Here is a 22,770-nt window from a genome sequence, read left to right as displayed (position 1 = left end):
GGAGGTCTGGGAAGGCCTCTTTATGAGGAAACATTGGAGCAGAGAACTGTCCAGAGGTGAGGGAGCCTTCAGGTGCATATCTGGTGGGAAAGTATTCTAGGTAGAGAGCAGAGCAAGTGCAAAGGCCCTGAGGAAGGAAGTACCTGGTAAGTCTGAGGAACCGTGAGGAGGCCAGTGGGCTACAGCCCAGGCTGTGGGGGCGAGTGGTGGGAGCCAAGGGCAGATCCATGTGGAGTACAGACTGGAGAGAGTGGAAGCTGGGAGAAGGCCGGTGCCTTGATCCAGGTCAGCCAGGTGGAAGGGGATGGTGGCCTGAGCCAGAAGGGTGCCTGCAGAGGGTGAGAAATGGACAAATTCTATACTTTTTTTGAAGGAAGACCCACAGGATTTGCTGTTGGAAACAAGGTTTGTGCTGAAACCCTCTGACAGGGCTTGCGTGAGGAATAAAAAAGACGATGGATGTTAGCAAGGCTTGGAAAACTGTAAAGTTGGGTTTCTCTCGCCACCTCCTGTGTTTCAGAGCTGCCTCGCCCAACCCACCCTCTGGCTGAGGGCCAGTTATAAACCACTGGTTTGGTTTTTTTTTTAAGTATAACATTTTGAAATGGTAATAAAATCTCATTATTAAAAATAAATTCATCAGGTACCAGTGTACAGTGAAAAAACAATTCTCCCTCCTAGCCACCCAGTTCCCCTCCGCAGGGGCAGCCACTATTATTTCTCTGGTTTCCTTCCAGAGATGTTTTATACATATGTATAAGCACATATGCACATGTATTTCTGGGGTTTGTTTCTATTTTTACACAAAATATGTTGTACGCTGTTCTGTAGGTTGCTTTTTGTTCTTACAATAGCTTTATTGAGATATACTTCGCATACCATACAATTCACCTATTTAAAATACAACTCAGTGGTTGTTTGGTATATTCAGAATTGTGCAAGCGTCACCACAATCAATTTTAGAACATTTTCATCACCCCCAAAAGAAACCCCCCACCCAAGAGCAGTCACTCTCCACTCCCCTAGACCTCCTTCCCCAGCCCTAGGAAACTACTTCTTTCACTGTAGATTTGCCTTCTCTGGACATTTCCTATAAATGGAATCATACGATATGTGCCTGACTTTTGTGCCTGACTTCTTTCACTTAGTATAATTTTTTCAAGGTTTGTCCATGCTGTAGCATATACTTCTTTCCTTTTTATTACTGAATAATATTCCATTGTATGGATATACCACATTTTGTTTATCTATTCAACAGTTGATGGACATTTGGGTTGTTTCCAGATTTTAGCTATTATGAATAATGCTGCTATGAACAGTCACGTGCAAGTTTCTGTGTGGACATATGTTTTCAATTCTCTTCTACCTAGGAACGAAATTGCTGGATCATAGGGTAATTCTATGTTTAACCTTTTGAGAAACTGCCAGACTGTTTTCCAAAATCATTGCACCATTTTACAATCCTACCAGCAGTGTAGGAGGCTTCCAATATTCCCACATCCTCATCAACACTTATTATTATCTGTCATTTTGATTCGAGTCATCCCAGTGGGTGTGAAATAGTATCTGATTGTGGGTTGTTTTTCTTTTCTTTTTTTTTTTTTTGGCTGCGTCAGGTCTTAGTTGCAGCACGTGGGATCTTTCATTGTGGCACGCAGGCTCTTTGTTGCGGCACACGGGCTTCTTTGTAGTTGTGGCCTGCGGGCTTTCTCTCTCTAGTTGTGGTGCATGGGTTCCAGAGCACGTGGGCTCTGTAGTTTGTGGCACACAGGCTCTCTAGTTGAGGCACGCAAGCTCAGTAGTTGTGGCGCTCGGGCTTAGTTGCTCCGTGGCATGTGGGATCTTCCTGGACCAGGGATCGAACCTGCCTCCCCTGCATTGGAAAGTGGATTCTTTCCCACTGGACCACCAGGGGAGTCCCCTGATTGTGGGTTTTGTTTTTTTTTTTTTTTTTTTTTTTGCGGTACGTGGGCCTGTGACTGTTGTGGCCTCTCCCGTTGCAGAGCACAGGCTCCAGACGTGCAGGCCCAGCGGCCATGGCTCACGGGCCCAGCCGCTCTGTGGCATGTGGGATCTTCCCGGACCGGGGCATGAACCCGTGTCCCCTGCATCGGCAGGTGGACTCTCAACCACTGCGCCACCAGGGAAGCCCTGATTGTGGTTTTGATTTGCATTTTCCTGATGGCTAATGATGTTTAGCATCTTTTCATGTGCTTATTGGCTGTTTGTATAGCTTCTTTGGAGAAATGTCTATTCAGATTCTTCGACTGATTTTTAATTGCATTATTTGTTTTATTATTGAGTTATGAGTTCTTTCTATATTCTAGATACAAGTCCCTTATCAGATATATGATTTGCAAATATTTACTTCCAGCCCGTGGGTTGTCTTTTCACTTTCTTGCTGGTGTCCACTGAAGGACAAAAGTTTTTAATTTTGATGAGATCCAGTTTGTCTAATTTTTTTTTGCTTGTGTTATAGTGTCATCTTCATTGCCTAATCCAAGGTCACAGAGATTTATCCTTATGCTTTCTTCTCAGAGTTTTATAGTTTTAGCTTTTACATTCTTCAGGTTGTTTTCCCATAAAACAGTAGATCTATGTGCTGTTAGTGCATAAGTATGTCAGAACATAAAGAGCTTTCTCATTCTTTTTTATAGCTGCGTAGTATTCGAGTTTATGGATGTACCACAATTTATTTACCTAGTCCTCTGTCGATGGACATTTAAGTTGTTTCCAGCATTATGTTCTCACAACAAGACCTCAGTGAACCTCCCTGAACGCAGATGGCCATTTCAGACACATGTGAGTTTTTACCAAGGAGTAGAATTGCTGGGTCCACAGGCATGTGCTTTTGGTCCTTGGTAGATGATGCCAGATTGCCTTCCACTCCTGGCAGGCAATGTCTAGAATATGTATTGTTAATTAATAATCATGATTACTATGTATTGAACGCTCACTATATACTGGCACTGTGTATACCCTCACAATGACCCTGAAGGTCTGAATTAAAATCCCCACTCTACAGTGATCTAAGGTCACATGGTCTGTCTGACTTCTGACCCTGACTCACTTTCCACCATCCTATCCAGCTCCTATGCCTTCACGGTGCCTCAAACGCCTTCCGAAATAACTGCCAGAAGAACACAAATTCAGCATGTGGTGCCTGGAAAATCTGTTTCTAAGACCACATTTACTCATGCAGAAGGCAAACACTGTTCAGTCACTAGGGAATCTTGAATGAGCACCTACTGTATGCCTGGCACTGTCCTAGGAGCCAGGGGTGCCAAGATGGGTGAGAAGTAGCCTCTGCCCTCAGGCTGCATCCCTCCTGGTAAGGCAGCTAAGACTCAAAGACAGACTTCAGGAAACGTGGTCTGACTCAGGGCTTGGCAATCTAGCTTTGGGTCAGGCCGGTGTTGGTTCAATCTTGACTCCATCCCATGTTACTTTGGGCAACTTACTTCTCCTCTCGGTGCCTCGATTTTCTCATCTGTAAAGTGGCATTCTTAATAGTACGTACTGGCATATGGAGACGCATTAACTATGTTATCCTTGCTGGCAAAGTGCTTTAGGAAATCGAAGATAAGAAATACGGCTGGGGGTCAGGGAAGTCTTCAAAGGGAGGAAGGAGAGAGAAGGACATTTGAATGAAACTTGGAGGAGAGACGGCCCAGGAGCCAGGGGGTGGCATTCTACATAGAGGGGACAGGGTGTGTCCAGGCACAGAGGCAGGACAGCCCCAGGCTGATGGGGAAGAGAAGCAGCCAGCATGGCTGGAGTATCACATCTGCGCTGGGGCCGGCCTATGGAAGGAGAAGATGCAGCTGGAGCTCCTTCCAGGGGCCTTGAGTCCAGATGTGGGTATTTGGGTTTTATTTCACTGGTATTAAATGGGAGCCATGGAAGGACTGTCGAGTTGGCAGCCCTGCTCAGCATATCCCCATCTATAAAGTTGTGGGCTGCCTCCTTGGGGCAGGCTTCCCCAGACCTCATTTCTTCTTGAAGGGTAGCCTGGAACAGTGTTTAAGAATGAGAGTTCTAGGTAATTCCCTGGTGGTCCAGGGGTTAGGACTCTGTGCTTTCACTGCCAAGGGCGCAGGTTCAATCCCTGGTTGGGGAACTAAGATCCTGCAAGCTGCTCGCAGTGCGGCCAAACAAAAAAAAAGAATGAGAGTTCTAGGTCCAGGCTGCCTGGGATGGTCTCTGGCTCAGCCACTTATGCACTGTGTGACTTTGGTCATGTCACTTAACCTCTCTGGGCCTCAGTTTCCTCAATCATAAAAGGGAGTTCTTCCTACTTCTTGGAATTACAGTGAAGCATAAATGAGATAATATGTGCCTGGCACACAGCAGGCACTCAGTACCTGTTAGTTGTTGCACAGAAGGAAGGCAGTGGCATTAGGTTACTCTACCTATTTCTCAGATGGGAAAATCAAGGCCCTCTGAAATTGAGTGAATGCCCAGGGTGCCTTTGGAGGGCCAGGAAGGTTCATTCATTCATTTATTCATTCAACAAATGTTTCCTGAGCACCTACTCGGTGCTAGGCTCCAGCAGATATTGGGGACTGGTCAGTGGTGAGCAAGACGTCCTCCACTCCAGGGGCTCCTAACCCACCCCAGGGTGTTGAAAGTCAAGATTGTCATTGTCTCAGACACTCACACTCTATTCCTTTGTCCCACCTGTGCCCTGCCCAGGCCAGAAAGGAATTAGGAGTTTAACATGAAATGTCTTGTGAACCAGGCTCTTCCCGGCTCCAAAATCTGGACAAGAGGATAACGGGAGTCAATATGACCTGCTGTATCCCACCGTTCCTACAGATGAAGAGACTGAGACCCAGTGGGGAGGGCCCCAGGGCTCTCCAGTGCCAGCGCGTGCTTCTCCCTGAAGCCCCGCGGTCCCGGGACAGGAAGTCAGGAGCAGGGAAAGTGGTGGAATGCAGTTGGATTCTGGTTAAAGTTTGAGGTGGAGCCAACAGGATTTGCTGTTGGGTGAGATGGGCATGGGGGGATGTGAGAGAGGGAGGGAGGACTCAAGGATGACTCCTGGGTATTTGGCCTGAGTAAGTGGAGATGGAGGAGGCTTCTGGTGGAGGAGATTTGGTGGTGATGGCCGGGCATTGGAGGGGGTGGCGGTGGTCCAAATGCTTGAATGAATGAATGGATGCACGAATAGATAGATGCCTTTCCCTGGCCCTCTACAGGGGCCCTAGACACACACTTGCTTTCAGACATGTCCAGTCGGCTGAATGGATGCAGAGCAGAGGCCCAGGCTGGAGGTGTAAACCTGGGAGCTGCTAGATGGACGAGGTTTAAGGACTGGATCCTGGGGCTGTCAACATCAGGAGGTTCTGTACAAAGTTCGGGTTTTCTTTTTCCATGAAATTTCCCAACTTTTAAGTATTAGCAATAAATTCAAAATTGTAATAAACCTCTGCCCCCCAAATACAGGTTAGGACCTCTGGTGCATGGGTCTGAAGTCAGACTGCCTGGGTCTGAGCCTGGATCTCAGTTCCTAGCTCTGTCTCCTTAGATGAGTGACTCAGCCTCTCGGAGCCTTGGTTTCCTCATCAGCAGAATGGGAATGGTAATAAAAGAGAACAGCCCTGGGGTCGGATCCCAACTCTGCATTGACAACTCTGTGACCCAGGACTAGATTTTAGACCTTGCTGAAGAGGAAGTTTGTTGCTCTTGGAGTAGAGGGATGGCTAGGATGCCTGTTGAGGCCTCTGAGCCCTCACCAACCCCTCTCCCTCCCTGCCTCCTTCCCTCCAGCCTCGCCCACCCACCACCTCCCACCCTTCCACCCTGCAGCAGAATGATCTTTCCAAAGCACAAATCACAGCATGGTCTTTCTCTGCCTGGAGAAAAACCCATACTGGCTCCCCAGCTGCCTTCAGGAAAAAGCCCCAGAGCCTTAGCCTTGCAAGGGGAGGTGGGAGGCGGCCCTCACCTCTCTTCTCTCATCTCCTTTCACCAATCCTGCTTATGTGCCAGCTGCACCCAGCACCTCATCATGCTCTGCTTGCCCATCATCCAGCCAGCAGTTACCGAGCGCCTGCTATTTTGTGGATCCATCCACTTCCCTCCCTCCAGTGACTCGCCCGCTTCTCCAAGGTCTCCCTCTTACCCCTTCCTCTCTGCAGCCCATTTTCCACAAGCAGCTGGAGGGATCCTTTAAAAATGTAATGTGGATGGTGTTACCCGCCTGCTTAAAATCCCTCTGTGGCCACCTACTTCACTGTGAGTAAACCCACGGCCCCTGTCCAGTCCCTCCAGCCATGTTTTGCAGTTTCCCCACTGTCCACTCACCAAAGCCTAAGACGCCATCCGCCTTCCCACCTGCGGGCCTTTGCACAGGCTGTTTCCCTTCCTACATGCTCTCAGCATCTCTCCTTCAAGAGGGTCTCCCTGACCGCCTGCCTTTATCTCCCCCCCACAGCCACCCCCACAGGTACGAAACACGTGCTCAGGAGGCAGGGCTACAGGGTCTGCCTGTGACTCTAGCCACGGTGCCTGGCACTGGGATCCGTCCTATGTTGGCAAAACCCCGCCACTCATCCTTCAAGGCCCAGCCCAAATGTCACCTCCTCTGTGAAGCCTTCCTTCCTTAACACAGCCTGCAGCCCCACCCTGTTCCTGAGGCCCCTCCAGATCATTCCCTCCCAGTGCAGCCCCTGCCAGCACAGACAGCTCTGTCCTGGCTTCCTGTGAGCTTTCTCTCCTTCCCTTTCTGTCTCCCACACCCAACAGTATAATTATCACGGAATGGGAAGCTCCTCAGGCCAAAAAGCATCACTGCAAGTGAGAGCTAACGTTCACTGAGCCAAGCACTTCCTGCATCCTCTCCCCACCACCCCGTGGGGTTGGCTCTCCTAAAAGCCCCACCTTAAAGGGAAGCCGGTGGAGGTTGAAAGAGGTTAAGTCACAAGCTCACGGTTGCCCCCCGGCAAGTCTGACACCAGAGCTGGAGTTTTAACAAACAAGGCGGTAACTTACCGACAGCCCCTTCCGCCCGCCAGGCGCTGTGCTGAGCCCTCGACAGGTGTTTCGTCCTCACAGGGACTTTGCAACTGTATTTTATGGCTGGTGGAACGGAGGCACAGAGAGGTTAAGTAACTTGCCAAAGCCCAGGATGCTAGTAAGGAGCGCGGTAGGATTTGAACCCATGCCATCTGGCTCTGGGTCATGCTCTCCATCCAGCCTCATGTTGTGCTAGCTAGCCACTGTTCCCTCCTGCCTCTGACCTGCCCGGGAGGGTTCTCTGGCTCTCGGCACCCCCAGCACCTGGAATAGCAGCCAGCCCTCGGGCGGCACTAGTCAGTGGGTGTGTGATGAGTGTGGAACAGGGAAGCCAGTGGACCTGCGACCCCGCCCCGGCTGCCCCGGAGCCTTTATGTCTGGAATAGCCCCTCTCCAGGGCTCCGTGCCCCCCACCACCCGGTTGTCCAGACAGCCCCAGGGAAGGACCAGATCCATAAACATGAGGCTCCACTTGGGCCCAGGAGGGGCTCTGGGCACTGTACAAGTCCTCAATATTATTGCTTTATTGTCATTTAAATGGAGCCTGCCTCAAACAGGCCACCCAGTTCTAGCCACCAGCACTGGACAAAACCCCCATTGAAAAGCCAATTACAATCACTCCATCTAAATTGTCATGGATTTGTATAGAAAATTACATCTCCATTTAGTCCTGAAGCGACATCCTGGGCCCGGACAGAGGGGAGGCTGGCCCATTTACCCCGCCAGCTCAGTGCGGGTGCCGCAGGCAGAGAGAAAACCCAGGCTGCTGGGTCTTGGCCGGCCTGGGAAACAAAGGCCAGTTTGTGGGGGCCTGGAGAGAAGCTGGGCCTCTCAGGGCGGCTCAGATTCCAGGCCTGGGCCGATGGACCCTGCACCGCCAGCTGGTCTTCCCTGCTGGCGGCTGTGGCCAGACGAGCTCCTGACAGCAGGCTTCGGGTGGCCCGTCAGCCCCGCCACCATCCGAAGCGGCTGGAGCTTGGCTCCTGTCCGCGCTGCCAGGAAGTGAAGGAGGTTTTGCCCAGAGAGCACTGGACCGGGATCCCGAAAACTTGGTTTCATTCATTCATTCATTCATTCATTGACACGCTATGAAGTGCTGGTGGTGTGAGAAGCAAGGTAGCACAGGAGTGAGCTCCAGCTTCAGGTGTCCCGGCGTGACTCCAGGCTCTGTCCTCAGTAGGTGTGAGGGGCAGGCCCCTTCGTTTCTTCATTTAGTCCTGAAATTGTTGAGCACCTACTAGGTGCCAGAGGGTGGACCAAGTGGTTCTGACTCTTGGCCCTTAAGGGCCAGTGGGGGGTCCAGTGCTCCACAGGTGATGAGTGTTCTGAGGGAAGTGAACAGGGGCTGCCTGGGCTTTGGGGAGGAGCTGGGGAAGTAGGCAGGTCAGAAGGAGCCGGTCACACCAAGAGCAAGTGGCAAGGCCATTCCAGGCAGAGGCAACAGTGGCTGTGTGGCGAGGCAGGTAGTGAGGCAGGCTGCGGCAGCAGAGTGATGCGGCAGGAGAGGAGGTCATGGGGGCACCCTGAGGACCTGTGGGCCTCTTCCCTGAGCTTCAGCTTCCTCATCTGTGGAAATGGGAATGAGGACCTGAGCCGCGGGGGGCTTGGGCCAGGACTCGGGGCGATAAGGTATGTAAGATCTCAGAGGAGCTGGGCACAGGAAGCTCCTGGTTAACTAAGATAGCCTAACTTAGACGGTGCTGTCTACGGGCCAGATGGGGACCAGGGCCTTGCATGAATTAGCTCATTAATCCTCCCAACAGACCTATGGGGCAGGGCTGTTCTCCCCATTTCACAGGTAAGGAAACTGAGGGAACAGCACAGGTCAGCTACTTATGTGTTACTATTCCAATAGCTTTTACTCTGGGTTAGCCCAGGGCTTGGCACAGAGCAGGCCCTCAGAGAGTGTTTGTTGAATTAGTGAATACATCTGGAAGGGGCACGCTGGGCAAGTGTGGGGAGCTCTCTGTGCATGTGTGTGAGTGACTGTGACTGGGTGTACTGTCTCCGTGTGCGCTTGTCTGTGACTCTGAGTGTGTGTGACTGCTGTCTGACAGGGTCACACACTTGTCTCCCAGAGTCTTCACCCAAACGCCCGGTGGCTGTGAGGACTGTCAGACCGGCTGTGTGTGTGGCTGTGTCAGACTGTGTATGGCTGCCTACACGCGTCTGTCTGGGCCCAAAGGGCCACTTGGCACCCTTCCTGGGCTGTGGCAGGCCCGGAGGCTATGGCAGGGCAGGACAGGCAGGTTCAGAGGTGAGGAGGGCAGAGTCCCCATCCTCCCCGGCCCAGCCCCACCAGGCAGACCTGCAGATGGAAAAAATGTTCACACCCGGGGCAGGCGGGTGGCCGCCCCAGCGGGACTGCTCTGTGCACAGAAAACAAGTTCTTCTGGTATCAGCTCGAGTTTGGCAGGAAGTGGCTTTTGGGTGGCAGGAAGTTGGATTCAGCTCATATCAGCCCTGGCCGAGGGGCAGGAGAGCAGTTATCTGGGGTTAAACAGAGTTACCGAGAAGTGGGGCCCTAACACCCCATACCTGATAGAGCTGGGGGCACAGCCCACCCCTCCTGGTCATTTGGGATGTAAGTGGGCCTTATGAAGTGCTGCCACCCATCAAGTTCCTCCTGGGCCCTAGACCCCAGACAGAGCTCATCATCCACCTCCCATTACCCCATGCAGCAAATGTGCAGACTGAGACTGGGAGAGGCAGTGGCTTCCCTGAGGTCACCGAGACAAGTGGAGAGAACGGGAGGGGAGAGACTGCAAGAAATCTACAAGGCAAGAGAAAAACCAAGACAGAGAGCAAAGAGGAGAGGGGAGATGGGACCAGGACAGAGAAGGTAGTTGAATGAATGCAGAGAGCCGTGAGACCATGTTGGTGAGAAGACTTCTGGAGTGTGCAGGCCCTCACGTGGACATCACAGCTGAGCGTGAGATCCTGAACCCATTTCCCAGAGGAGGGCGTGAGACCCACAGAGCCTCACTGGCTAAGCCAGACCTGGAATCCAGGTCTGATTCCAAAGCCCATGTTCTTTTGGGCCATGCCCCTGTGCCCACCTTCTAGGGAAGGGAAGTCCTAGAAGGGATGCCAATTACGTGAGCTGTTTGCCTGGGTACGCTGTTGATGAATTCACCGAGTCGGCCAGTAGAGACCCAAGGTTCAAACCTAGACAGGGTGGCTACAAACTCATGTGCTTAACCATGTAACAGGGTGTGCCAAGCACTGTGCCAGAGCAGGCAGAGAAAGCCATGGCCCTGCCCTTAGGCTGGGACCCAGAGCATCCAGCCACTGATCTAAAGCCCTGAAGCTCCACCCAGCAAGAAACGGAGTCTCCCAGCTCCCAGCCCTGGACACCCTGTACCCACCCTCAGCCCCCACTGGAGCCCTGGGGAGTGGGCCACTGGTCCTTCTGTTCTCATCCCAAAAGCAGCACCCAAGCTGTTCCCTGGCTGAGATGATGATTTGAAGCTTGGTTTGCATGTCGTTTGCACATTACTCAGTTCACGTCAGAAGGTACGAACATCGCCCTTTCCCCGAGAGGGCTGCTGGGCCCCCCTGCCCTCCTCCAGACAGCAAAAATGCCAGCCGGCTAGACAGGGAGCTGCGCCCTGGCCTCTGACAGCACCCGCCTGCTGCCACCTCCCCCATTCCCTCCTGGAGCCAAATTTAGGCAGCTCTGCTACTGAGAGATGCGGAGAGCGGAGGCAGGAAATGGTGAGGTTGGAGACAGCCCGGCCTTGGCCCAGGCAGGGTGGGGCAGCCCCAGGGGTGCCCCGTCCCTAAAGCCCTTGGCCCAATGCCCCCCCCACTCCTCCTCCCACAGGAATGTGGGCCGGGTTGGGGAACGCTGGGTTCTCAGCTGCAGCCCAGGGTGCTGGCTCCCCTGGCCATGAGAGAGGAGGGAGAGATGGAGGGAGGGAGGAGGTCATGGCCGGGGCAGTGGGGAAGGGATCAGATAGCCTCCTCCTGCCCCAGACACCCGCCGCCACTGGGGACAGGAGCCCGCTCTGCTTCTCAGCACTTCCTGCCTCTCCTTGGCGTGCCCCCCAGACCTGACTGTGGGGGGGGGCAGGAGGCATAGCTGGGTCTGCGGGGACTGAACTCCCCGCAGAAGGCTCCACGAGGCCATCTCCTCCTTGGGCTAGCCTTTCACCTTGGTGGTCTTGGTTCCCCTACCTGGGAAGTGGGGAGGCTGGCCTACAATGATCTCTGAGTGGCTACCCTCACTGAGAGCCAGGGTTTCTGGGAGGTCTGGCAGAAATTAGGGACGTGGCAGTGGCTTTAGGCCTAGGAACTTCTTCTATTTCTCAGGTATGGCTAAGAGAGGCAGCTCCTCACAGATGCTGGGACAGGATGTGGGTGGGCTGAAGGGTGAAAGGAGAGGGCCTGGGCTGGATTACTGACACCTGGAACCTGGGGGTGGAGTTAATAGTGCCGGTAGCTGACAGCATGGATCCTGGGGTCTGAGCGCCTGGGTTTGAATCCAGCTCTTCCACTCTGTTCTCCATGCCTGTGGACAATCACTTCCATTTTCTGTGCCTCAGTTTCCTCATCTATAAGATGTGGGTAATAATCCTCCCAGGGCTGCTGGGAAAGTGAAATGAGGCAGTGAATGCTTGGCACACATTAAGTGCACCACGATGCCAGCCACCAGCGTGATTGTTTTGTCTCCCTGGGCGGTTGGGAGGCCCCTGGAGCTATAACGGATGTGGACGCGATGGGGAGGCGCTGCAGCTTGGTGGTTAAATGGGCATCGGGATGGGAGTTCAAGTCTGCGTGACCCTGGGCAAATGGCCACACCCCGCTGCGCCCTGGGCGGGGAACAGCAGAGGCGCCTACCGCAGAGGGTCTGTGAGGATTACACAGATCAGGCTTGGCACGGCGCCTGGCACATAGCGGGCGCTCCCTGAAGGAGAGCTGGGCAGATCGAATGGTACCGCCCCGCACAAAGGACAGGTGGGCAGCGTCCCAGGAGGGCGGGGAGCGGAGCAGGTGCGCGGAGAGCGGGGAGGCGGGGTCGAATAAGGGGGAACGCAGGGGCCGGCGGGCGGGCGCGCGCGCGCAGCAGGTGCGTGTCGAGTGGGCGGGGCCCCGCGCGGGCGGGGTCTCCAGGTGAGCGGGAGCGCGCCTCGAGGCCGGAGACTGGGGGAGGCGCGCCGCCCCGGCCTACCCGCCGGAAAGCGCCCCTGTGTCTTTAACGCCCTCCTCCCCGCGTTCCTCCCCGCCCCCCCCGCCCTCTTTGTGAGCCCCCCCAGCCGGGCTGCAGCCGCGGAGCCGTCCCCCCTGCACTGACAGCTGGTATCTAATTACTGTGTGAGAATGGAAAGTCAGGCCGTCCCAGCTCCGGGGAGAGGGGATTAACGTCTCCTGCAGAATACACTTCCTCTGGTGGGTTGCCATGGTTACTCTCATTACCTGCCTGCCCGCGAGGAGCCCGCGCGAGCCGCTCCAGCAGGCCCTCCGAACCCGGGCCCGGCGCGCGCGCTCATCCCGGCCCCTCCTCGCCGAGGCGCACGCGCGTGCGCCGTGGGGGGAGCGCGAGTAGCCTCACCCCCGTCCCCCCGCTCCCCGCCGCAGCAGCTGTCAGTGGCGCGCGCGGCTCGGCCAGTCCCAGCGCGCGCTGTCAACAGTCATTAGCGCGGGCCTTTCCCCTCCCCCTCCGGCCCCTCCTCCTCCCCCCAAGTCTGGGGTGGGGCCCGCACCTGGGGCCCCGCTCGTTAGCGCGCCCCGGCCGCCCGCCGCGGCCCCGAAGGGACCCGCCCGCTGGGTCTGCTTGGCTTAGGGCCGCCCCCTTCCGCCTCACCCCCACCTCAGCGACCCCACTCCCCTGCCCTTGGCCGCGGCGCTCGAGGGAGGCGGGTGCCCAGAATCCTGGAGCGCGCCCCTCCATAGTAGCGGTGACCGCGGTTATTTATGGATATCTCGCCCAGGGTGGGGGCTATTTGTGCATCCTTTGGGTTCCCACAACCTTCCTGTGAGGTGGCGAAAGGCACTGCGCGTAGCGTATCGTGTCATCTCTGCACAGGAGGAAACTGAGGCCCAGGGTCAGGGCTCATTGTCCTCTGGCCTGTGACTTCACCTAGAGCACCTGCGCCCTCCTGGCACGCCCAGGCCAGAATTCCTATCCCCCAGGCCCTACCCTATCCTGCTTGAGAGTGCCTTAGCTACTCCCTCCCTCCATCCCTTAAACCAGGGTCATTGCCCCTCTCCTGCCAAGAGGGGGACACTTTGGCCCACTACACCCCTTTCTCTTCCCGATCCTTCCCCGTTCACCCTTTCCAGACATCCCACAGTTAACAAAACCAAAAAGAAAAAAAAAAAGGAAAAAGAAAAACATTCAGAGCTGCTTGAAGGATCTGGCATCCCTCAAAGGTAGTGCTGTTGTTTGGGGGCTGATCCCCAGCACCTTGCCTTGTGGCCCCGGGGTGTGCATTTCGGTACCCGGCGTGATTTGAAAGAAGATGGAGGTTCAGCGAAGCAGAAAGGAAGCCTTGGAATATATGAGGCCTGTTCCAGATGGCAGGTGCGATGCGGTGGCGGCTCTGCACTAACAGTTGGAGATTGTGCACAGGGGTGGAGAAGAGGCAACATTAAGCCCTCCACGCCTTGTTTGTGTATTTATTTATTTATGGGGGGGTGGTCTCATCCCTCCGCCCCATCCAGGCCTACAGAGCTCAGTGCAATCATGGGTCCGAAAATTCTGCTGTGAATCTTTATCTTGGAGTTTTCTGCTTTTGGTTTTGGTTTCCAGTCTGCAGTAAGTAGTGTTCATAATGGAGAGAAATTCAAATACTGTCCTTGTCCCATTAAAGTAACGGTCCCTCTCAGTCATCTGAGTGCCCTTTACAAACTGTGACCGGCTTCTCTTGGGGATTCTGAGCAAAGAATTTCTGGATATTTGGGTGAAGGTCTTCATTCTGGTTTTCTGTTCTTTTCGTTCTCTCCATTTAGTTTGCTTTTTAAATTTCATCTCCACCATTTTCCTTTCCCTCTGAGGACCCTTTGCGGGAAGCTGACTTCTCCCCTTGGGTCTTCTTTCAGCCCTACCAGTAGTTGGAATGAGACTTTGTGGGAACCCCCCAAAACTGCTACCCCCATTTCCAAAACCTTGGTCCTGCCTGAATTTATTAAAGTGTGGTTTGGGGCACGGGAGGAATAGCCACAGTTCCAGAAGTTGGGAGGAACATGCAGCTAATAGCGTTTGCAGTAGCTTTTGCCTGTAATCTGGCTGGCCCTGATGGGATGGAGCAGCATCTTCACAGTTGCCTGTGCAATCAACGCCCTGAAGTCCTAGGGTCCCAAACAAGCGGTAGCCAAAGGTGTGTTTCCCCAGGAGTGGGTTCTGCTCACTGACTTTCTCCTCTGACAGCAATCTCGTTGATTTTTTTAAAAAATAAATTTATTTATTTATTTATTTTTGGCTGCGTTGGGTCTTTGTTGCCATGCGCGGGCTTTCTCTAGTTGCGGCGAGCGGGGTCTACTCTTCGTTACGGCGCGTGTGCTTCTCATTGCGGTGGCCTCTCCCGTTGCGGAGCACAGGCTCCAGGCGCACGGGCTTCAGTAGTTGCAGCACGTGGGCTCACTAGTTGTGGCACACGGGCTCCAGAGCGCAGGCTCAGTAGTTGTGGCACACGGGCTTTGCTGCTCCGAGGCATGTGGGATCCTCCCAGACCAGGGCTCGAACCCGTGTCTCCTGCATTGGCAGGCGGATTCTTAACCACTGTGCCACCAGGGAAGCCCAATCTCGTTGATTTTTACTTTGTCGAGAGCTGCACCAAAAGGGCTCATCCTAAGGACTGTTCGCATGGTTTCTTCCTCTACCTTAGGAACCCAATTGAGAAATGTCCCCACTGTTTAGCCTCATTCTCTTAGTCATGGACACTTCGTTGCTGGAAGGCATATGCCACTACTATAGTGATGGTGGTGCACTAAATGGCACCCCGGTGGCCTGAAACGGTGAGCCCACTTTGATAAGTGTATAACTTATTACCAGCAAGTGACTTTGAAGTTCCAGTGGAGATGACAGAACTGCAATCCATTAGCAATTGGACCTCACCTGCCATCAAGGGCAGGAGTCCGTTTAATTGGCTTAGTGGGAAGACAGGCAAGACTCAGTCAGATTCAGGAGCTCACCTGAGGGATGATTCCCAACAACAGCCCGCGAGGCCACCCAGGCAGGGCCTGGGAAGATATGCTCGTCTCTCTCCTAGGTTTGCGGTCCTGGGCACAGCAGTCTTTGTGCCGAGCATTCAGATCATTTGAGGAAACTGAGGAAGCCAGAAAAAGACCCATCAAGGGATGACCTGCTTAAGTATTAATTAATTTTGCCAGGGAGGACTTAAAAATCAGATGTCAGGATGCTGGGCACTCCCGCTCTTTCTATCTGTAATCCACATTAAGTCTCTGGGTAGGTGTTTTGAATTCATACTAATGTTGTCCAATAAGATTCTTTTCTTCCCACCATTAGGAAAATGGGCCTTCACTGGAGAAGAAAATATTAATATATTAGGCCTGGCAGCACTGAACACGTTTATTCTTTTTTAAAAAATATTTATTTATTTATTTGGCTGTGCCACCTGCGGGATCTTCATTGTGGCACGTGGAATTTTTAGTTGCGGCATGCGGGATCTAGTTCCCTGACCAGGGATTGAACTCGGGCCCCCTGCATTGGGAACATGGAGTCTTAACCACTGGACCACCAGGGAAGTCCCAGAACGTGTTTATATTCATTATCCAATGCCAGTTTCCTTACTAGTTACCTCCCTGTCTCAATCACAGAGACATTCTAATCAGCAGTTCCCCAAATCTCTCATGCATTAGAATCATCTGGGGGGGGTCTATTAAAATCCTCAGAGTGTCAGATTTGGTAGGTCTGAGGTGGAACCTGAGAACTGCATTTCTAACAAGTTCCCAGGTGATGCCTAGGGACCACACTTTGTGAACCATTGTTATAAATATTCTGAAATACCAGCCTTGCTTAAGTAGACATTTGGTGGTTTCCTCAATGACTTGCAACCTGGCCTTTAGTTTGGAACTCAGATGGGCTGGTTTTAAGGAAGATGGTAATATCCAAGAAAGTTTGTAGCTCCATGAAATTTTTTTTTTTTTGGCCGTGTTGGGTCTGTTGCTGCGCGCTGACTTTCTTTAGTTGTGGTGAGCAGGGGCTACTCTTTGTTGCGGTGTGCAGACTTCTCATTGCTGTGGCTTCTCATCGCGGAGCACGGGCCATAGGCGAGCGGGCTCTGGAGCGCAGGCTCAGTAGTTGTGGCGCACGGGCTTAGTTGCTCCGCGGCACGTGGGATCTTCCCGGACCAGGGCTCGAACCTGTATCCCCTGCATTGACAGGCAGATTCTTAACCTCTGCGCCACCAGGGAAGTCCCGCTCCATGAGTTTTTGACAACTATTGCCATGTCTGGTTTTGTTGGCCCAAGTCTGGCTGGCTGTTTTGGAGTTAGCTGTTTCAAAAGGATGTAGTAAGTTACCATGGCAATATCCTTCCCCACACAGGAAGGCCCCAGAGGTCGGTCCTGCACAACTGACCATGTGTTTTTCATGGCTTTTCCCATGGGGTGCTGCAGGGTTCCATTCCATCACTCCTGGTTGGCATTCCCAGGAAGTGGGGAATAGCCAAGAGGCTCCAGCCCCACTCTTTATCCAGCCTGTAAATGAAGTGAGCTTCCTTTGTCAACCCAGGGCCCAGCTTGCTTAGGGCTGTGGATCAGACTAAGCTAACTTGGGTACAAAGCAGAGGTGGTTGGCAGAGGCATCCCAAGGCTATGCGGAAGGTGCTGTCCGCTCCCCAATTAGCAGCTCAAGCACTGTAGTACTGCGTCTGGATTCTCGGCTAGGAAAGGCATGCCTGTCCTGCAGCATTTAGCATGAAAGTTATTACCTCTGTGGATGCAGGGCATGGCAGCGATGTCTGCGGCACGTGACTGCCGTGCGATCCCTTTGTTCTCTTCCCAGGGTTCTCCTTGAAGGCCACACAGATATCCTGGTGTTCCACCCTCAGGGTGTAGAACACATGGTGTCCAGGTGGCCACAGCTCACCAGAGGACAGTTCAAGGTGTGGCTCTGCAGACCTTGTGTGGTTTGAACTCTGGTTGCTACGGGCCCTCTCCTTTCCTGTGTACATCTCTGCAGTTGAGATAGACTGATTACAGGACCCAGGTTTGAACAGCACAGGAGAGCACAATCCATTTTTAAAGAGGGAGCATCCCTGAAGAGTTTCTCTGGGTTAATTTTATGGTCACGTTGGGCCAGGTACAAAGCTGTTGGTTACCCGCGTCTGCCTGTGAATGGAGGTGGGAGGCTGGGACCAAGGCAGGCCAGGCACTGGGCAGTGTGTTTTGCTGTTTAATCTGAGTTCGTTAGTTATACCTTGACTTTAGGAAAGCTTATTCCGAGTGTGAGTGACAGCCTTAGCATGTTATTTTGCAAAAGATTCTGCATCTCTTCTGATGGTGGTTATTACCTCGGGGGATCCCTTCTGTAACCTGAATGGATCAGAGGGACAGGAGATAAAGAACAGATTCCTAAACACAAAATGTCCAAACGCAGTGGGTCTGAAGGGAAGAAATGACCATTTACAAGCCTCTATGTGGCAGATGCCTGACTTACGTTCTTACCTGAGCCTTAGAACATCCAACTAGGACTTTTTAGGCTCATTTTACAGGTGAGAGGAAACGGAGTTTTTTAAAAATTAATTAATTTATTTTTGGCTGCATTGGGTCTTCGTTGCTGTGCGCGGGCTTTCTCTAGTTGCAGTGAGCGGGGGCTACTCTTAGTTGCGGCACGCGGGCTTCTCACTGCGGTGGCTTCTCTCGTTGTGGAGCACGGGCTCTAGGCGTGCAGGCTTCAGTAGTTGTGGCATGCAGCCTTCAGTAGTTGTGGCTTGCGGGCTCTAGAGTGCTCAGTAGTTGTGGTGCACGGGCTTAGTTGCTCCGCGGCATGTGGGATCTTCCCGGACCAGGGCTTGAACCCGTGTCCCCTGCATTGGCAGGTGGATTCTTAACCACTGCGCCACCAGGGAAGCCCAGGAAACTGAGTTTTAAGAGGTGAAGAAGTGACCTGCCCAAGGTCACCAAGCTGGTTAGGGGGCACTTTCCATCTCACCTATCTAAAATATTATCTTTCATCAGATTGTCTTCTTTCTCTCTTCCTTCTCATCAAATTTTGTCACCTTTTTCCAGAAGTATCTGTGTTCTGGCCTGAAATAATTTTATGAGCAGAGAGGTCTATTCACTTGTAAGCAGCGAAACCCATCATTATGCCTCTGGGACTCAGATTATTGAAATCTGGAACTACCCACCCCATTATACTTTTAAAAAATATACTTTTAAAAATTAAGTGTAACAGACACAGAGAAAAGTACACAAATTGTAAGTGTTCAGATCAATGGCTTTTTATAAACTGAACCCACCCCCGCTCAAGAAATAGAAACCCAGTTGTATTTTTCTTTTCTTTTCTTTTCTTTTCTTTTTGCGGTACGCGGGCCTCTCACTGCTGTGGCCTCTCCCGTTGCGGAGCACAGGCTCCGGACGCGCAGGCTCAGCGGCCATGGCTCACGGGCCCAGCCGCTCCGCGGCATATGGGATCTTCCCAGACCGGGGCACAAACCCGTGTCCCCTGCATCGGCAGGCGGACTCTCAACCACTGCACCACCAGGGAAGCCCCCCAGTTGTATTTTCATTCTTAAGTTTCTTTTGTTTGTTTTTGCCAATGTGAACCTCTGGTTAGAAATGTACTGTAACTGATCTGTCATAATATTTGTCCCGTGCAGCTCTGTCACGGCAGTATTTGAAGATCTCCAAAATGCTGGTAGTTACAAGTCAGCTAATGAATTAGTCACTGATGAGCCCAGGACTTCAGAGGGGGACTTCAGATACCCTCAAGACAGAGATAACAGTAACTTCTGAGAGGGTTTAAGAATAGCAGTCATGGAATTTTACAGCTCATCTCATAAGTGAAGCTCAGGGAGGTTGAAGAGTTTGCCTACAATCTCACAGCAAGCAGTCAGGACCAGCAAGCTGCTCTTCCTACACAGGCGCGCGTGCGCGCGCACACACACACACACACACACACACACACACACACACACACCCCACCCAGGTACCTGCTGAGAAGTCCCCATTGCAATGGATGCAGGGCCAGTGAGGTCACCACCCAGGGTCATCACTCATGGACGCTGCCCACTAGCCCTAGGGTTTGGTCCCTACGTCCCAGATGCCCTTCCTTTCCCACCTGCTCTCGAGTGGGCCACTGGCAAAGAGATAGCCCTGCTATCCTATCATGGCACGTTGAGAAAGTTGCTGGATAAAAGCAAACCCTGCCTGTGCCCAGAATGTATTGTGAGTGAGTGTCCCATCCAGCGTGCCCTCGATTCTCCTCAGACGACAAAGACCAAAGTCCTGAGCCAGCTCTGACCCTTACCAGCCACCATCCCACAGGCAGGTCCTGACCCTAATGGTCTCCCAGGCTTGTCGCGATGTTCAGCCCTGTCCTGGCTGGGGGAAGCTTGGCAATCGGCAAAGCACTTCTTAATGACAATATTTATCCAGCAGTTTCTGTGGCCAGGCTTGGTGCTAAGTGCCGCACACACATTTCATTTACTCCTCTCGGCAGCTCATGGGAAAGGTGCTTCTGTTATGCCCATCTTCTAGGTAAAGGACCTGAGGCTCAGAAAAGCAAAATACCTGCTCAGGGTCACACAGCCGCTTAAATGATGGGGCCCCATTGAAACTGGAGAAGTGTGTGTCTAAGCTACCCTGTCCGGCTGCCGCTTATAACCACCCAGTCATTCAGCAGCTGTTTATTGAGCCTACTATGTGCCAGGCATTGTGCTCGGTGCTGGGGAGACAGCTGTGAGCCCCCAGAAGAACACCCCCTTTCCGCCTCCAAAGAGCCAGCATTCTTGAGTGGGATCTTTTGGGGAAGAATTCTCTTGGAGATTTGTGTTTTGAGCACTTGTAGAGAAGAGCCTGCCTCCTTTTCCCAAATCCCCCCTCCCAAACACTGCTTGCTTTTCCTCTTTGAAACCCCCAGAGCCCTCCAAGTCTCCACTTCGGGAGATGATGGCTGAAAGCCCAGTGTCCCTGAGATCCTGGCACACCTTTTTGGGGCCAGCTGACAGCACTCGTGCCAGCCCAATAAGAGGCTCGGGGGGTCCACGGCCACCCCACTCATGTGGCCCTGCCACCTCCACGTGGCCTTGTGCCTGTTATTTTCTACATCTCCACACACACAAAGAGCCCGGGTGCTGTTGCTGGCGCTCAGCTGCTGGAGTGGGGAGGTGGGCAGCGGTGAGAAGCTTTTCTGAAAGGCCAGGGCGAGGCAGGAGTCACCCAGGTGATCCGAGCCGTTTCCCTGGGACCCTAACCCAAGACCACAGCGAAAGGTTACTGCTAATTGGGGAGCTCTTGATGGGGCCGCATCTATTTAGCACCGCCCCCCTCCCCAGAGACTTCCAGGATGGTCTTGGCACAGTGTGTGATTCGAAAGCTCCCTTCTGAGTCTGGCACAATCTGTCTGAAATTGTGAACATGGTGGCTCTTGGTTTTTTAATTTGTTGTTTTTCTCTGCCCATTGTTTCTGGCAGATTTAGTAGCAGCAGCCACCCTTGACTCTGGAAGCCCCCTCCCTAGGGCCCTCTCAGCAGGCTCCTGTCCCCCAGCCCCCCAGACCTACCATCGGAGGCCTTATGGGGTCACCGAGCAGCGATGTCCCTGCCCCTGACCCACTGCCCAGCCACAGGGCCCAGCTCTCACCCCGCCATCATCCCTGACACTAACACAGCTTGTCCACCCTGTCGCAGGGGGCAGATGGCCTGTCGGAGCCGGAGGGCATCTCTCTGAAGCGGGTCGCTGTGGTGGAAGATTTCTTTGACATCATCTACTCGATGCATGTGGAGAGCTCAGCGGAGCCAGGCAAAGCCCCCAAGCACGCTGGGCAGAAGAAAACCTACCGAGCGGTGAGATTTCTGTCTCTTTGCCTCTGCTGGCAGCCCCAGGCCTTGGCAGGAGGCCATGGGCTCCGCACATGTTGGGCAGGGGGGTGGGGCAGGGAGCTGAGGCGTGATGAAACAGCCTTTGGGGACCCAGGGGGGCACAGGGCAAGGGCATGGCAGCCAGAGATGGCTCATGGGGCGAGGAGGCGGGCTCTGTGGTCTGAGCACAAAGGAGAAGCAGGTTGAAGGGAGTGAGAGGGAGGGAAGGAGAGGGATGAGGGAAGGAGGAAAGCCCTCCTCTTCCTGGTTTCTGCTTCACTCCATCCCCCCAGCCCCAGCCTGGGGCCGCAGTTGGGGGTGGGGTGGCTAGATAATAATAATCATCAGAGCAAATGCTTCCATGGCATTTACTGTGTGCCAGGCCTGTCCTGAATACTCCCAATGTGTGAATTCATTCAGCCCCCTACGACCCTGTGAAGTCAGTGCTGGAAGTTCCCCAGGGGAAGTCTGAGGACCTGGGCCCCACCCTCTAGGAAAGCACAGTTCGATTTGGGGTGGGGAGGCTGAGAGCAAAACCAAGATACGAGAAACAGAAATGTGTCCAAGACGAGCTTCGAGGGAACAAGAACCCAGGTACGCCTGGTCGTTCAGCAAAGGCCCCTCCAGAGACCAACTTTCAATGCTAAGCCAGGGGGACTTCATGGAGAAGGTGGCAGGTGAGCTAGCAGTCTAAGCTTTGGGTAGGCAGAAGAGAGCAGAGGCGGCAACCTAGGGTGGGAAACACCACACATGGGGGCAGTGGAGGGGATGGTGGCCAGAGCAGGAGGGGCCTGCCTGGGTTCTGGTCCTGCCCCCCCATTGACCCCCATTGCCGTGGCTCATGCACAGCTCTGAGCCACTTGTCTGGCACCCACCACTAAACCAGTAAAGCCAAGCACTTTATGTTCATTCAAGCCTCACAGCAGTCCTGTGGCAGAGGTGCTGTGGCCCATTTCATGTTGAGGAAGCTGAGACCCAGAGAGTTAGGCTACCGCCCTAAGGTCACACAGCACTCTAGTGGCAGTCAGCTCTGTGTTGACTTTCTCTCTGGCTTCCTAGAGACCTGCCCCACTGTGATGGGGCTACCTCACCCAAAGCGGATGCGAACCCTCCAAGTTCTTTTATAAATAGCCTCGGAGTGCAGCGGAGGTGGCCTGTATAAGTCTATAATTTCCCTATATGGCCTGATTTTTTTTTTTTTTTTTTTTTTTTTTTTTTTTTTTTTTTTTTTGCGGTACGCGGGCCTCTCACTGCTGTGGCCTCTCCCGTTGCGGAGCACAGGCTCCGGATGCGCAGGCTCAGCGGCCATGGCTCACGGGCCCCGCCGCTCCGCTGCATATGGGATCTTCCCGGACCGGGGCATGAACCCGTGTCCCCTGCATCAGCAGGCGGACTCTCAACCACTGCACCACCAGGGAAGCCCCTGACTTTTTTTTAAAAAAAAATCCAATAATCTGGTTTGTCCTTGTCCTCAGAAGATGGCCTTTGCTCTAAATGAGTCTTAAGGATGGACCCACATGACAAGGACCTCAGAGAGATGAGCGGTCAGGCTGAGGGAAGCAGGAGCTGATTGTACTATCTGCCCCGACCTGTCCTGCTTCTCAGCACTTGTGCGTTGGGCAACGGCTTGTGGGAAGGGAGTTCTGAGGGTATTTCCACCAGAGGGTCATAAATGAAGGGAGGGATACCCGAGCTGGGGCCTGTGTGGGCCCCTTGGTACTGATGCAACCCCGCACACTTTCTCAGCGTTGAATTTGCCTCG

The 22,770-nt window shown here is 53.3% G+C and overlaps 1 protein-coding gene across 2 annotated transcripts in view; it reads left to right on the top strand.

The window, feature by feature from the left end:
- NOL4L (nucleolar protein 4 like) overlaps positions 1–22,770 on the top strand; it is a gene marked incomplete at both ends in the record, with an annotated part of 126,254 nt that overhangs the window by 30,520 nt on the left and 72,964 nt on the right. For both annotated transcript variants that reach the window (XM_079720084.1, XM_079720083.1), the window contains one exon: positions 20,838–20,993. In XM_079720084.1, coding sequence (XP_079576210.1) covers positions 20,838–20,993 — 156 coding nt within the window. The remainder of the gene's footprint in view (positions 1–20,837; positions 20,994–22,770) is intronic.

The sequence above is a fragment of the Hyperoodon ampullatus genome, assembly GCF_949752795.1.
Source record: "Hyperoodon ampullatus genome assembly, chromosome: 14".
Classification (NCBI taxonomy): Eukaryota; Metazoa; Chordata; class Mammalia; order Artiodactyla; family Ziphiidae; genus Hyperoodon; species Hyperoodon ampullatus.
The sequence above is the reverse complement of the archived record's forward strand: the minus strand, read 5'-3'. Positions and strand labels throughout refer to the sequence as shown.